Here is a 12,836-nt window from a genome sequence, read left to right as displayed (position 1 = left end):
TGCCTCACCAACTAGCTTGCATTCAGACCTTAGTGAAGTAAATATAATATCCGGTCGTCAACATGCTGTTGATTGCAATGACATGATTTCTTTTTTCTTTTTTTTTGCATGTGGCTCAAAATAGTTCAGTTGCCTGCAAAAGGGCAGAATATTTTCAAAAATATGGCTTAAGTGCACTCTTCTTTGCTGTTGAATCTTTCTGTGCGCACAAATATGTGCGCCTGCACGATCTGCGAACAGCAAACAGAACTCATCCTAAAAGAGAGCTTGGCCCTCTTTGACACGAGACAGAGCACTCTCGAAACGGATGTGGCTGCACATCGCACAACATTGGAAGCAGTAGGCAGTGACTATTTTATTGCTTTTCTGACAAATGTTGTATATAACAATACTTTGTCTTCAATAACTACAGTGTACTGGTGTTCAACTGTATTGATGTTGTAAGGTTATTTTTATCCACACCTTTCTGTTATAAGGTGCCTCTGCTAGTGTCCCAATACTAAGAAAATGTCTCTTGCCTGTTTCAGTTCTGGCTTTTATTTTATTAATACACATTGTCACCGAGAGCAGTGTTCTGTCTTTGAGCCGTGTGGTTGTCAACTTTAGCCAAAAAAGAAAAACCTGGATTTCTTTAAATGGACCTGAGCTAGCAAAATTACTTTGTGAAGTAAGCGGGTGCCAACAGTCATCATAATGCCTGTGTGTTTGGAATGGCACTCAGCACCTTTCACCAAGTATCACATTGTGGTGACATTTAAGAAACAAACAATACCAAAATTGCGAGTGAGTAATTAACTCTTTATTGGGCAAACTTGTGGCCAGAAAGAAAAGCTAAGGTAGAATCCCAACAATAGCATCGAGTTGGTCCACTATATATTTATATACTTATCACCATGCATTCCAGAGAAATTTCTGGTGCTTGTATACGTTTGAGAATATGCAACACTATTTGCATTGCATGCATACTGATTGAAGAGGACTCTTTAACTGTAGGATCGGTAACAAGCTTAAATAAATCTTAGATACAGTTTGCACTCCTTGTGCTGAGTGATAAATTTAAATTAGTGATAATCAGGTGAAAAAGCAATCACCACCAAAAAGTAACACAATGCACGCCTGACAACATTGTGTTTCGTTGGAAAAATAGTGGTGTGAGGTTTTATGACCCTTCTGGATTTGTTTTTGAAGCCTGGAAACATATGTGAGATTGCACCACTTGCATGAAAAAAAAGTATGCCTTGGTAGCAGTGTGGAATGGCTAGTTTAAATGGTTACTGAAGGGAAAAATTATTTAAGCTGTATTAGCAAATAACTCTTCTACAATACTGAAAGAAGCTACTCGTGCCATGAGAAGATGCTTGGTGAGCCAGGAAAGACACAAAAACGCAGGACCGTTGGCAACGCTGCCTTAAAATTCCTGCTCCAGCCAGCCATGATGCTGAGGGTTTTGACGGTGTTTGCTCGGGCCTAGTTAACGTTTTATCTGCATAGGTGGGCTACATTGTGTTCTAAAAAGACTTGAAGGCTGAACTTGGCAAGTCTCAGAAACTTCACTGAGCCTCAGCACTCAATGTATGAAAAAGAAAAAAAAAGATACTTTGAACTCTTTATTTATGAAGCACCAAGTCACATGGCAAATTTTTTTTCTTTTGTAAAAATTGTTTATTGAGCCCCCCCAAAAAGTTGAGACCAACTTTTATCCTTTTCCGGCAAGCTCCTTTCGCACAAAAGGTGGATCATGGTGTGTCCCAATACATACATACGAGGGGTCACTAAGGAGGATAGGACAGCATATGTCTCAATGACCACGCCAGAGTAGGGCGAAAGTAAGTTATATAAAGCTTATAGGCTCACATCATTGATTGAAAAGGTGCAAAGCACCTTACACACATTGAGAGTTCATAAATTGTTCACACAAATTTTGTGCGCACCTCGGTGCGTTTGATAGAGCACCAGCAGCATCTTCGTTTAGTTTTTGATGACTTGGGATTCGTTAGTTGGACAATCATGTTGCACACCTCTTTATCAGAGTAGAGAAAGAAATATGTGCATTAACCCCTCCTTGTTCTGTTGTGTCTGGGGGATATTTACCATTTTTAATGTTTGCAGGTTGCCAAGTATGCCTTTTCATTTGCAGCAGATGGCTTACGAACGTCAGTTCAGTTAAGAAACTAAAATTAAACAACACATTGACCCAAGTAGATGCGATTTTACTCAGGGTTGCCATGAGGAAAAGAACTACAGCTACAAAGAGAAAAACAAAACTAAAATTGGGTCATAACATGATTAGGCTTGCTGCCACTGTCATGCTGTTGGCTTCCTGCAGTTCTGAATCTGCCTTCCTACCTGCACCTGCCATTTAATATGTATCATAAACAGTTCTATTCTGGCGACTCGTAGCATCCATGTGTGTACCGATATGGATTTAGCGCATGACATTTGAGTCACAAAGTTGTAAGAACCATGATTGGTATAGTGCTGCAGAATGCATCTTAGTAATTGTGGGTGTTCATGCCCCGAGGAACGGCTGGACATAACAAATGCAAAGTAGCAAACTGCGAGTATGCCTGCGGAAATTTATGCAAGCATAAGCGTGGGCGAGACAATGTGTCACCCACGAACTGGCAAAGTGTATGGAAGCGCAACACTTAGATTTGTTGGCCTCACAGTAGCAGAATGTGGCTTGTTCTGCGCATTGCATCTTCATAAACTGTAGTCATCAGCATCTCGTTGCAGGTTGCTATGTGGCACCTGTTGACTTATGACTTTGGCCAAAGCCAATCACTGTGCATGATAAGTACAAACCTGTCAGGTCAGTAGCTGCTGACACCAATGAAAGTGCACAGGAGAATGAAGGGAGGACATGAAGGGTGTGGAGGGAAGCACTTGGCATATCTGCAGCTCACCTTTGGCTATAAAACTGCTTTTACTACAAAATTACTCAATGCGTTAGGAAATTGGCAATAAACTGAAGACAAGTGCAGAGGAGCAGCATACTTGGAAAACACCATTATCAGATGTACATGTGAACATGCCTGAAATTATGAAATACCACCCAGTGATGGGAATGCCCATATTCCTTGATTTTATGGCAATGACGGAGAAGCATTCTTCAAATACAGTCTTTTAAGCCTTGATTTCTAACGACAGCAACCTTGAATCGTGTCATGCTAGGTTCTGTTTGTTGTAAAAGTCTATGTAACACAGCACCTGCAAGCAAGGTAATCTTTCCCCATTCAGAACATGCATTTTGGGATTGTGAGATGCGCTCTACATTTGGGTATGAACCTCTGTAATGGCCCACTTCTAAATTGTAATGTGCACATGGAGGCTGCTGTGTTTCACAGTACCTGTGTTCCCCCAGATTTTCTGGCTAAGTGTTCCTTGCTTTCACAGCTACTTTGGTCAATGGTGTCACAATGTCACAAGCTATTAATTTTATTTTTTTATACTGGGTTACAGACACTGTGAATGTTTTATCAAAAGGACTGTCGGCTGTTTTTCAAGGACCTCCTATTTTGTAGCGCAATAGAAAGGCTACCATTCGAAGTGGCTAAACATGCAGTGGCTTCTGTGGAAAGCGAGAACAAATTTTTAAAACAGAATTTTTTAATCTGTGTAGTCTCTTCTTATTATACTGTGTATGAAAGCCCGCAACACTGATTACTGAACACGATGGCAATGCCATGCCGGTAAAAGTGAGAACTGGAAGTGCATATAGGGTCTTCACAGGAATGGTTCCTTTTGTTATATGCTGAAATTGGTTAAATAAGTTGTACGGTTAAATAAGTCTTTGTTTTCTTTTTATTTCTAACCTGTAATCTCGCATGTTTCCTACAAGTGAATTCTGTGTATCTGCGTCTTTGTGTTTGCACTGCTGCCGAAATCCAAGCCTTCTGTGTGATGGTCTAGCAGCCACATTGTCGTACGGAACGCCTACACTGGTGTTGTGACTACGCCGGCGTGCCTTACAAACGGAATGCATTTTCAACGTCCTCAATACTACAGCGATCATTGCGCCACACCCATAATGCGACTCACGCTAATGCGTGTCGTCATGTCAGGAGGGCACACTTGAGTGGGCACACCGATGTGCACCCGTGAGCAAAAGTATACGCTTGTGCGCTTTTATGCAAATGCGGGCCTAGTACTAGAAGCTATTTTCCCAACAGCAATCTACTCTTACGGACCAGGGATTGCGCGATAAAGCTGGGCTTTTTTTCCTCAGCCTGTGAATGCAACTTGAAATTGAGGACTGCAGTCCAAACTTGGCATTGTGAACTTTCCAGTCTACTCGTCGATTTCAGTTTATGCATGCTAATTGCAAAGAAATTTTGTTTTTTCGGAGACCCTGTGTTCCGTGTACTTTTGCTCACGGGTGTACCACTGTTTCGCTCTGTTCGTCTGCTCAAAGGCAGCGCCGCTTTTTAATGTGCACTAACTGGAAATAAAGAAGAAATTACTCTATGGCACAAAGCAAAGTTAGTGGAAGCACATAAAATACAATCTTAAGCAGTGCATCTGTGTATCTTAGCAAAATAAAAAATAACTCTCAGCACGAGTATTAGGTCACACCACGGCACGCAGTTTGGTTTATACTGTTTCACTGTCAAGCAACACCACATGTCATGTTGCACTGCTTTCAGAGCCAAATTGAAGAAATAGTAATTCCTTGTTTATGGAACAAAAGTATGCTGTCAGCTCTGTCAGTGTGACACCATCTTCCCTTTCCCACCACGATCCAAAGTCATGTTCAAGCAGTAGACAGTCCCTTTAAGCATAAGTGGCAATATGAATTTTCTTATTGTGACTGCTTGTCGTCTGCTGCCTAGCCAGACAGCAGTTTTGGTACATTATTTAATGCACTGCCCACGCGTTAACCAGCAGCAGTGGAAGGCAAGTGGGTTGAGCTGATGAGTATGGAAAAGCTACATAACTGAGAGATAGCGCACGCATTTTACGATTCGGCCATCGTCAGCAGTGACAGTGTCACGGAGAGGCTAATCAGTTTACCTTCTTGGATTGTTTTTCAGGCACAACACGGAGTCCCCGGGAGGGGGAAGTGAATGGTGTGGACTACACTTTTCTGACACTAGAGGAGTTTGTTGCCCTTGAAAGAAGCGGGAGTCTTCTGGAGAGTGGAATATATGAAGGCAAGTGCACAATTTTGTCCTGGGCATCTTATTTCTTTTTTGTATTTTTGTCTAATGTCAGAGAATGTGCAGTGGCGGTTTTACATTCATAATTTACGTCCACAGTCTGCTGTCTGAATGTTGAATGTCTCAGTTCTTTATTGATAAAATGGCCATGACGGAAACGCATTGATTGGAGCGTTGAGATCATTTCTTTTTTTTCTTGCAGTTATTGTACTGCATGCTTGTTCCATTGATGCAGGGAACGATACACTGTCTTATGCAGTGAGCAAGATCGTTCTTATGGTGTAAAAATGGCAACATTATGGTGTTATCTTCATCAATATTTCCCTTTAAAGCTTTATAACATCAGTGGTCATTTGTTCATTTAGGCATTTGCTGTAATCGCATGTTCTTCAGTCAGTAAAATTATGGCATTGATTCTGTCCAAGCGCTTACCTCAATGCTTTTGGCCTTGAGGTACTGAGCGCAAGTTTGTGGGTTTGATCACCAGCTGAAGCGGCTGCATTCCAATGCACATGGAATGCATAAATGCCTACGTGTAGAAATTTTAGAGCATGTTAATGACATGCAAGTGGCTAAATTGTGTTTGAAGCCTTCAAGTGCAGTGTCTTTCATAGCCCAGGCATTGCCTTTTGCCTTGAGACGTAAAGTTCTGTCCAGGTGGAAGAACTTTCAGATGCTGAGTACAAAATCACAAGTTTCATTTCAGGCTCTAGCAGCCACATTCCAAGTTGGGCAAACCGCAGGAATGCTTACGTAACCAGATTTAGGTGTATCTTAAAGATACCCAGGCGGTCAAGGTCAATATTCACCCTGAAACTCCACCCGCACTGTGTTCTCTATCATATCTCCACTGTTGCTGTGTGATGTTAAGCCCTGTAATTCAATAGAAAATATATATACTATAAGGGTTGAATTCTCAGCAACTTTAATTTGCAAGTGTTCTTTGCTGTCGGACAGCATTCGGACAGCAATATATGTCCAGCGTCAGAATTGGCTGGCTTCTCTTCTAAGGACATTTCCACTGTGCAAACTTTCACGTGAATACGGGACCCAGTGTGTTTCCTAGGAATGTCAAGCCTTACACGTAATTTTCGACGTTGACCTCAGTGTCATGACCAGCGAGGGTGCACTCATGGTCCGTGCAGGCAACCACTACGGTACGCCCAAGCCGCAGGAGGAAGGCCTGCTGCTGCCCGGGGCGCACCCGTCCTCGGAAGGCAAGCGGCGCAGGAACCGCTCCAACGTGGAGGCCATGACGGCCAAGTCCCAGGAGCCGGCCCCGTCGCCCAGCCCGACCCAGCTGCAGGGGCTGCAGGCCAACGGGGCCGGTCCTCCCCGAGATGCCAGCCCCGGGGCCTTTGACCTGGAGCCGCTTCCCGCCTGCTGGGAAAAGGCCTACACCGAGGACGGGGAGCCCTACTTCATCAAGTGCGTGGACTTTGCCCTCGAGCAGCTCTTGCGCACTGGCTTTAAGTGGCTCAGTTTAAAAAGGCCAACTGTAATGAAATTTAACTTTGGCTGAATTGGTAATAAATTAGTTGTATTTACTAGGAGGACTAGAAAGCTTCAGGGCTGGTAATGGTCAATTTTTTTTTACCGAAAGCCTTTAAATGCACCTTAGCAGATGATACAAGTACCTCGTGGTTAGCAGGTGTGACGAAGTATCCAAAACACGACCTCCGAGATCTTTAGCATGCCGTGGGTGCCGCCTTATCTTGGAGGCCGTGCCCAGGTGCCATGATATTTCTTAACACTCTGTGTTCTGTGTCATTTTCAGCTAGTGGTAATAGCATCATATTTTAACTTTTATTATAAATAATGACTGTTTTTTGCAAGCATTTGTGTTGTGCATCACCCTGTATTCTATAATTACATTATTGCATCAAGGCTGCTATATATCTACACTAGATGAAACGAGGCTCTTTAGGTGGTCTAAAATATCACTGCATACACATTTGGAAAGGGAGCCCTTGTCCCATTTTGTTGGGGGTAGGATGCAGATATTGAGATCTTCGTGCAGATTAAACCACCCCGGGTGGCCAGCTATGACTCTAGTATGTTAGCACTCTATCAGTTATAATTATTACTAAACCTCATTTTCCACCTTTGCCTGATAGCTTCACAAGCACAGTGATATTCTGCTAGCTCTATAGCTTCTGCCCTGCCTGTAGTTGTTGGCCATTTGGGCCGATCATTTTCGCATTGCAAGCAGGGGCAGATCCGGGGTAGCACCGGAGCGGTGTGGCTCATCAAAACAAATGGAGAACAAAATGGTTGTGGGGGAGAAAGGAGGGCGACAATTTGGCAGTAGTCGGTTTTGCTTTTACCATATTTTAAGGTGCACTTCACTGCACGATCAATTTTATCATTACACGAATTTTCAGTGCTACATAGTGCCAAGACCAAATCATGTGTGTCAGGTGAAGTGCTGGCATGTCTTAAGAGGATGCAGGGGCAGGACACCTCTCTAGATCTTCTAGGGATCCAGAGGGTGATTCACTTGCTTAGTCACGTGGTTAGGATTCAGCCTTCCGCCTGATAGTCCGTGAGAGAAGGGGCATAAGGCAAAACTAGCATCTTGGTTTGGTTAGGCTGGGTTCATGCCTGTGATCTGCTTTATTGTATTATTAAATCGCCTTCGCATGCACGAAAAAACAGTCGTCGTAACAACAGAAACCATGTTAGTTTAAACTTCGCTGAAAGTTGTGTTGGGTTCCTTTTCATGCTGCATTATATTATTTTTTGTTCGTTTGCATCTTGATCTCCTTGTGCAGATTTTGTATCAGTCGCTGTGTGTCTCGTCTTGTTTCAGCCACAACACGAACACATCGCAGTGGCACGACCCGAGGTTAAGCAAGTCTCGAGTGTCGTATGACGGGGAGTACGGTGAGTCACTCTTGAAGCTGGAGCCTGCTTGCCGGTGTACTAGTGGCTTGGTGCTTATGCAAATAACCTTCCTTCTAACTTGCATGGTGTCGCTATTCCTCTCATTAAAGGTGAGTGCCTTGAGGTGCGTAAGGCTTGCATCACTGCACTCCACTTGCTCGTGTCAGTGGCTCTGGTTAACATGTCTCGTTTTGTTTTGTTTTCTGCACACAGAGTTACCATATGGTTGGGAAAGGATTGATGATCCACACTACGGGACATATTACATAGAGTGAGTTGAGTTACTGTTTGTAAACTAAACTATAGCACATATTTTGTTATTGTGCCAAGTTGAAGTGTCCCTTATGTACTGCCATTTCTTGCAGCCACGTCAACAGGAGAACGCAGTACGAAAGCCCACTCCCTCATCTGAAGCTGCAAACCTCACCTGGTGAGTATTGAAGGAAACCTATGTTAGAGCTTCTTTTTATGCATCTTTTTATATCTCCGTGTTTTATTGTTCAAATGCGGCCATGTGTGCAGTGTAATGGCACTACGTTTTATTGCATGTTTGTGGTGTATTTACGAATTTCTTACTTTTGTTTTGTTAATTGTTTGTTTGATTCTCTTATACATTAGCATTAAATAGTGACTGTGTGAGATTGTGTGTGACTACACCTTGCATCCATATGCACATATGAGTACTGCGAGTATGCTTTTGCACTTTTACCGTAGAGTTGTTTTCTCATCTTGCTAACTCAACCTAGGTAGTCACAAATGCTGGATGCTATGCTAGGTTACGTTCTTCTGCCTTGTTTATCAAATGTTTATCATGCGTGGCACTCATGTGACGATACACAATACAAGCCGTTTCCTCACTTCTCCCACATCTACAGGTTCACCAGGCTCCGGTGCGAGTGCAGTGCAAGGTAACGGCAGCGTCGGCGGGGGTGGCGGCTGCATCTCTCCGGGCAGCGGCCAGCTGGCGGCGGCCAGCCCGCAAGGCTCCCAGTCATCCCAACAGCAGTTGCTGGGCAACAGCAGTGCATCTCAGCCCCGAGAGGCCAGCCCCATCCCGGGTGCGTCGTCGGCCAGCCCCTCCCACCACCATCACCACCACCAGCGGCAGCACTCCCCGACAAGCGGTGGCGCCTCCACGTCTTCCTCCGCTGTGAACAATAACCGTGAGTGCCGTCGACCACGCACGCCCCCCTCGCGGCACTCCCCGCTGTTCCCCTGCCTGCCCTGCCTGCGAGACCAGTCCCAGACTAACACCTCCTCGCCCTCGTCCTCTGAAGAAGGGGCCACGCCCCCGACGACAGCTGCGCCGCCGCCTGGCTCCGAGAGGGTGCTGCCGCCACCAGCCGGTCCCTCGGCCGACCACCGCCAGGGAGGAGGAGGGTTGCTGATGCAGCTGGGAGGCAGCCCCCAGCAGCCGCAACCCTCCGCCAACCACCGGCCTGCCGGCACCATCACGACCACCCCCACCTCGGCCGCGGCCGCTGCCGCTGCACTGCGCACGCACCACCGGCCACCCCCCGCCACCCCCACCACCGCACAGGACAGTCCGTCTCCTTGCGCGGTGGCGGCCCTCCCGGCCTCAGGTGGGCCGCGCCACTGCTGGCTGACTGGCTTTATATCTTGACACTGCCGCAAGGATGGGCTGGAGGAAGGGCCTCCACTTATTGACTGGTGCATGTGGGCTGCCGGGTGATGTGTCACACAGAGGAAAAATTGCTGAGAGGATGTATGAAAGGGGGAGCATAGGCTGGTGTCATCGTTTCACATAGAAGGGCTTTGGGTGCAGCAATGACCTAGCACAGTACAGGCACCATCAGCACCAGATGGTGTCGGCATGCTGTGGTTGCAGTTCACTACAGGGTGAAGCAAGGTGACAAAAGGTGACTCAGTACATTGTAATGGAATTCCAAGATGTTCATCCGGCCAGCACCTTGGGGAACGTCTACCTTCCAGAAGTGCTGGTGTTCAAAGATGATGGGAAAGTTGGTTATTCAGTGTTTGAAATAAGCAAAAGATGTTTAGAGCAACAGGGCCAAAAAAAAAAAGCAGAGAAAAGACAAGGCAGGATCGTCACTGACGTAGGTAACGTTGCGAGCTAAAGCAGATGGGTAGAGGGCTTTATTACGATATGGTAGCATGTAAGTGTCACACAGGCTGCGTGGTGATTTCTTGCCACCGCAATTCAAATTGGATGATGTCAGAAATAGTCTTCATCATTCTGACGCTTTGAGCATTTGCGACATTTCCTGCTTCGCTGCCCCGTGTCATGCTGTCATGTTCATGGAAGGTGATTGTCACGACATTCTGCATGCGATTCATGTGTTCATTCAAGATGCGTTCAAAAATGTCTGAGATGGTTTTCACGGCCTTTTAATATTTTTGTGGCTCCCACCCTGTTGCCCACATGTACTGGTGTCGAGGATTTTTCTCCTGCTATCTCTTGATCCTTCGTGGTGATGACCCGTTGAGAGGAGCACTTGTCGCACAGCTTTCTGCTGCATGCAGCATGACGCACACTTGCTACCGGAGACAAAATGTGCATGAATTGCCTACATCCCTTCAGTTGCGCTGCCTGCGTTTATAGATGATAGCATAGATGGAACCTCCTGCATGTTCAATGTGGCTCCACTTCAGTTTGAGTCTTGCTGATATACACAACTACTATGTTCAAAGCACTAACATTTTTGATAAGAGGTTTGCTATGTTCCGTCAGCAATGGCGAAATGAGTGCTTTTCATTTCTGATACAGTCCACTCCGTTAGTCTGACCCTGACGGGACTGGCAAAATTGATAAAATTATCTGGCTGGCTGAATTTAACAAGATGAAAGAAAAAATGTAAATAAAAACACCGCCGATTCATTTCACAGTATTTGCTGGATTCTAACATGCCCCTGAATCAAACTTGTGGCCACTTTTTATGTGTCCAAAGTGCAAGAAAATGTAAAACTGACATTGAAGATTCTGAACAAAGTAGAAATCTAATGTACCTGTAGTTTTTAGCAAGAAAAATTGGTAAGGGTCTAGTATGTGTTGTACAATAGCGATCGGTTTCCTCACACCAGCTTCGCTGAATGGTTTTTCTCGAAGTCAGCTTCGCCGCTACTGAACCGTGTTATGTGGTAAAGCATCTGAATGCCGTTCACACGGCTTTGGTTTCTAGAGCAAATTTTTACTCAATTTTCTCGGGGGGAAAAGAAAAGACCCACGGCGTCAGAATGGTAAGTATTGCAATCAGACACGGTGAGCTAGCATTATTGCTTGAAACTCTTCCTAGGGCAGGCCAAAAATGCGCATTTTTGGCGAGATATGACTTATGTTCAATGCACTCACTATTTTCTAAGCTCCTCTGAAACATGCTGCCACTCGAACAATCGATATTAGGGTCACATAGGGCGTTAGGTGCATGCGTGCTGACTGGTAAAGTTCAAATTATGTGGTGAAGGCCAATTTTGGGATCGAAATAATGAAAGTTTGGGCCATTGAAATGCATGTGTACTGGCTGAGACTTTTGGTTGGAATCGAATTAAATAAAAAATAAAATTGACCAAAGTTGAATTAACATAAAGCTACTGTAATGCCATCAGTAAATCTTTAACTCATGTGTATTGAACTAGTGATATAACAGGGATCTTCAGAAGTAGGAGACCAAAAGTTAGGAGACACTGTTGGCCAGGTGTTCACAAGAATGCGGAAAGTGTACTAAGGAACTTGGGTTTTTGAGTTTGCAAAGTCACTTAACTTAGAGTCACTTAGAGGACTAACTTTCCTCTAAATTCAGATTTAAATGCTCTGTAATTATGAGGACTCACTAGGATATTCACATAGCATCATCCTACCGCCTTGACTTTCTTTTCAGTGATGTCTTTAGCACTTTAGAATAAAATTATGTATCTTTGACACATTTACTGACAGTGCGTCATTATTCGTGACTGAAGGGGATGTGTGGCATACTTGGACAGTTGCACTGAAAGCAGGTGCATGATTGATGTCAACGTTTTATTAAAGCATGCTGCGAGATGTTTCATGCTCATACGGTTACGGGAATGCGTTGGAGTGTGTGTGGATTGCATAATTTTTGTTTCTTTGTGCAGTGTTGTGTTTCAAGAAAATACTCGAGTGAGCATGGTTGTGATCTTGGTTGCTGTTTGTAAGTGAGAATGAAGTGAAGTGACAGCTTAAGGATTTCGAATCTTTTTTAAAAAAATGTTTAATATTGAAACATTTTATCTGAAGTCCTCAAGGGACAAAGGGATATTTGTGATAAATGGCGCAGTTCTACCTGAAAGGTGAAGCATAAATTGCAATAGCAAATTTTCAGACAGCTATACAAAGTGATGTTAGTAGTTTTATCAGCTATGTAAACTAGCAAACATTAGCTTACTAGTTAGTACGATGCCACTAACTAGCGTGGTGTCGCATGAGCACAGGCAAACATGAGCACATCTCACTGAATGATTGTGGACACTCGCTGTCAGAATGCTGGTGTGAGGAAGAAGGGCAGCAGCAGCAAGCAAATTGGCCTTCGCACTGTTCCTTGCTTTAGCGTGAACTAAGCGGCGAGAACACTGCGCATGAAGCCATCAGTCCTTGGCAGGCCTAGACCTTGTACCAAATTAGATTACTTTCAAAGTAAGCCTGCAAGGCTATCCTCAGCTGCGCCATATGTAGCTATGGCCGGAGTATATAACTCCGCTTCCCCATTTACCTGCTGCTCTACGTGCAATGGAAGGTAGTGTGCTTCCTCCCCGCCTTCCTCCTGTGTGCGCACGAGCTCAAGCCATTATTCTTCT

The 12,836-nt window shown here is 44.6% G+C and overlaps 1 protein-coding gene across 5 annotated transcripts in view; it reads left to right on the top strand.

Moving 5' to 3' along the window:
* The window catches only part of LOC135916121 (membrane-associated guanylate kinase, WW and PDZ domain-containing protein 1-like), a 63,114-nt gene that overhangs the window by 3,687 nt on the left and 46,591 nt on the right, over positions 1 to 12,836 (top strand). For 3 of the 5 annotated variants that reach the window (XM_065449364.1, XM_065449365.1, XM_065449367.1), the window contains exons 3-8: positions 5,034 to 5,153; positions 6,305 to 6,587; positions 7,972 to 8,045; positions 8,259 to 8,316; positions 8,411 to 8,475; positions 8,921 to 9,628. In XM_065449364.1, the coding sequence (XP_065305436.1) occupies positions 5,034 to 5,153; positions 6,305 to 6,587; positions 7,972 to 8,045; positions 8,259 to 8,316; positions 8,411 to 8,475; positions 8,921 to 9,628 (1,308 nt within the window). The remainder of the gene's footprint in view (positions 1 to 5,033; positions 5,154 to 6,304; positions 6,588 to 7,971; positions 8,046 to 8,258; positions 8,317 to 8,410; positions 8,476 to 8,920; positions 9,629 to 12,836) is intronic. The other 2 variants (XM_065449366.1, XM_065449368.1) reach the window with 2 other exon arrangements.

The sequence above is a fragment of the Dermacentor albipictus genome, chromosome 5 (assembly GCF_038994185.2).
Source record: "Dermacentor albipictus isolate Rhodes 1998 colony chromosome 5, USDA_Dalb.pri_finalv2, whole genome shotgun sequence".
NCBI lineage: Eukaryota > Metazoa > Arthropoda > Arachnida > Ixodida > Ixodidae > Dermacentor > Dermacentor albipictus.
Note: the sequence above shows the minus strand (reverse complement) of the source record. Positions and strands in the feature narration are given on the sequence as shown.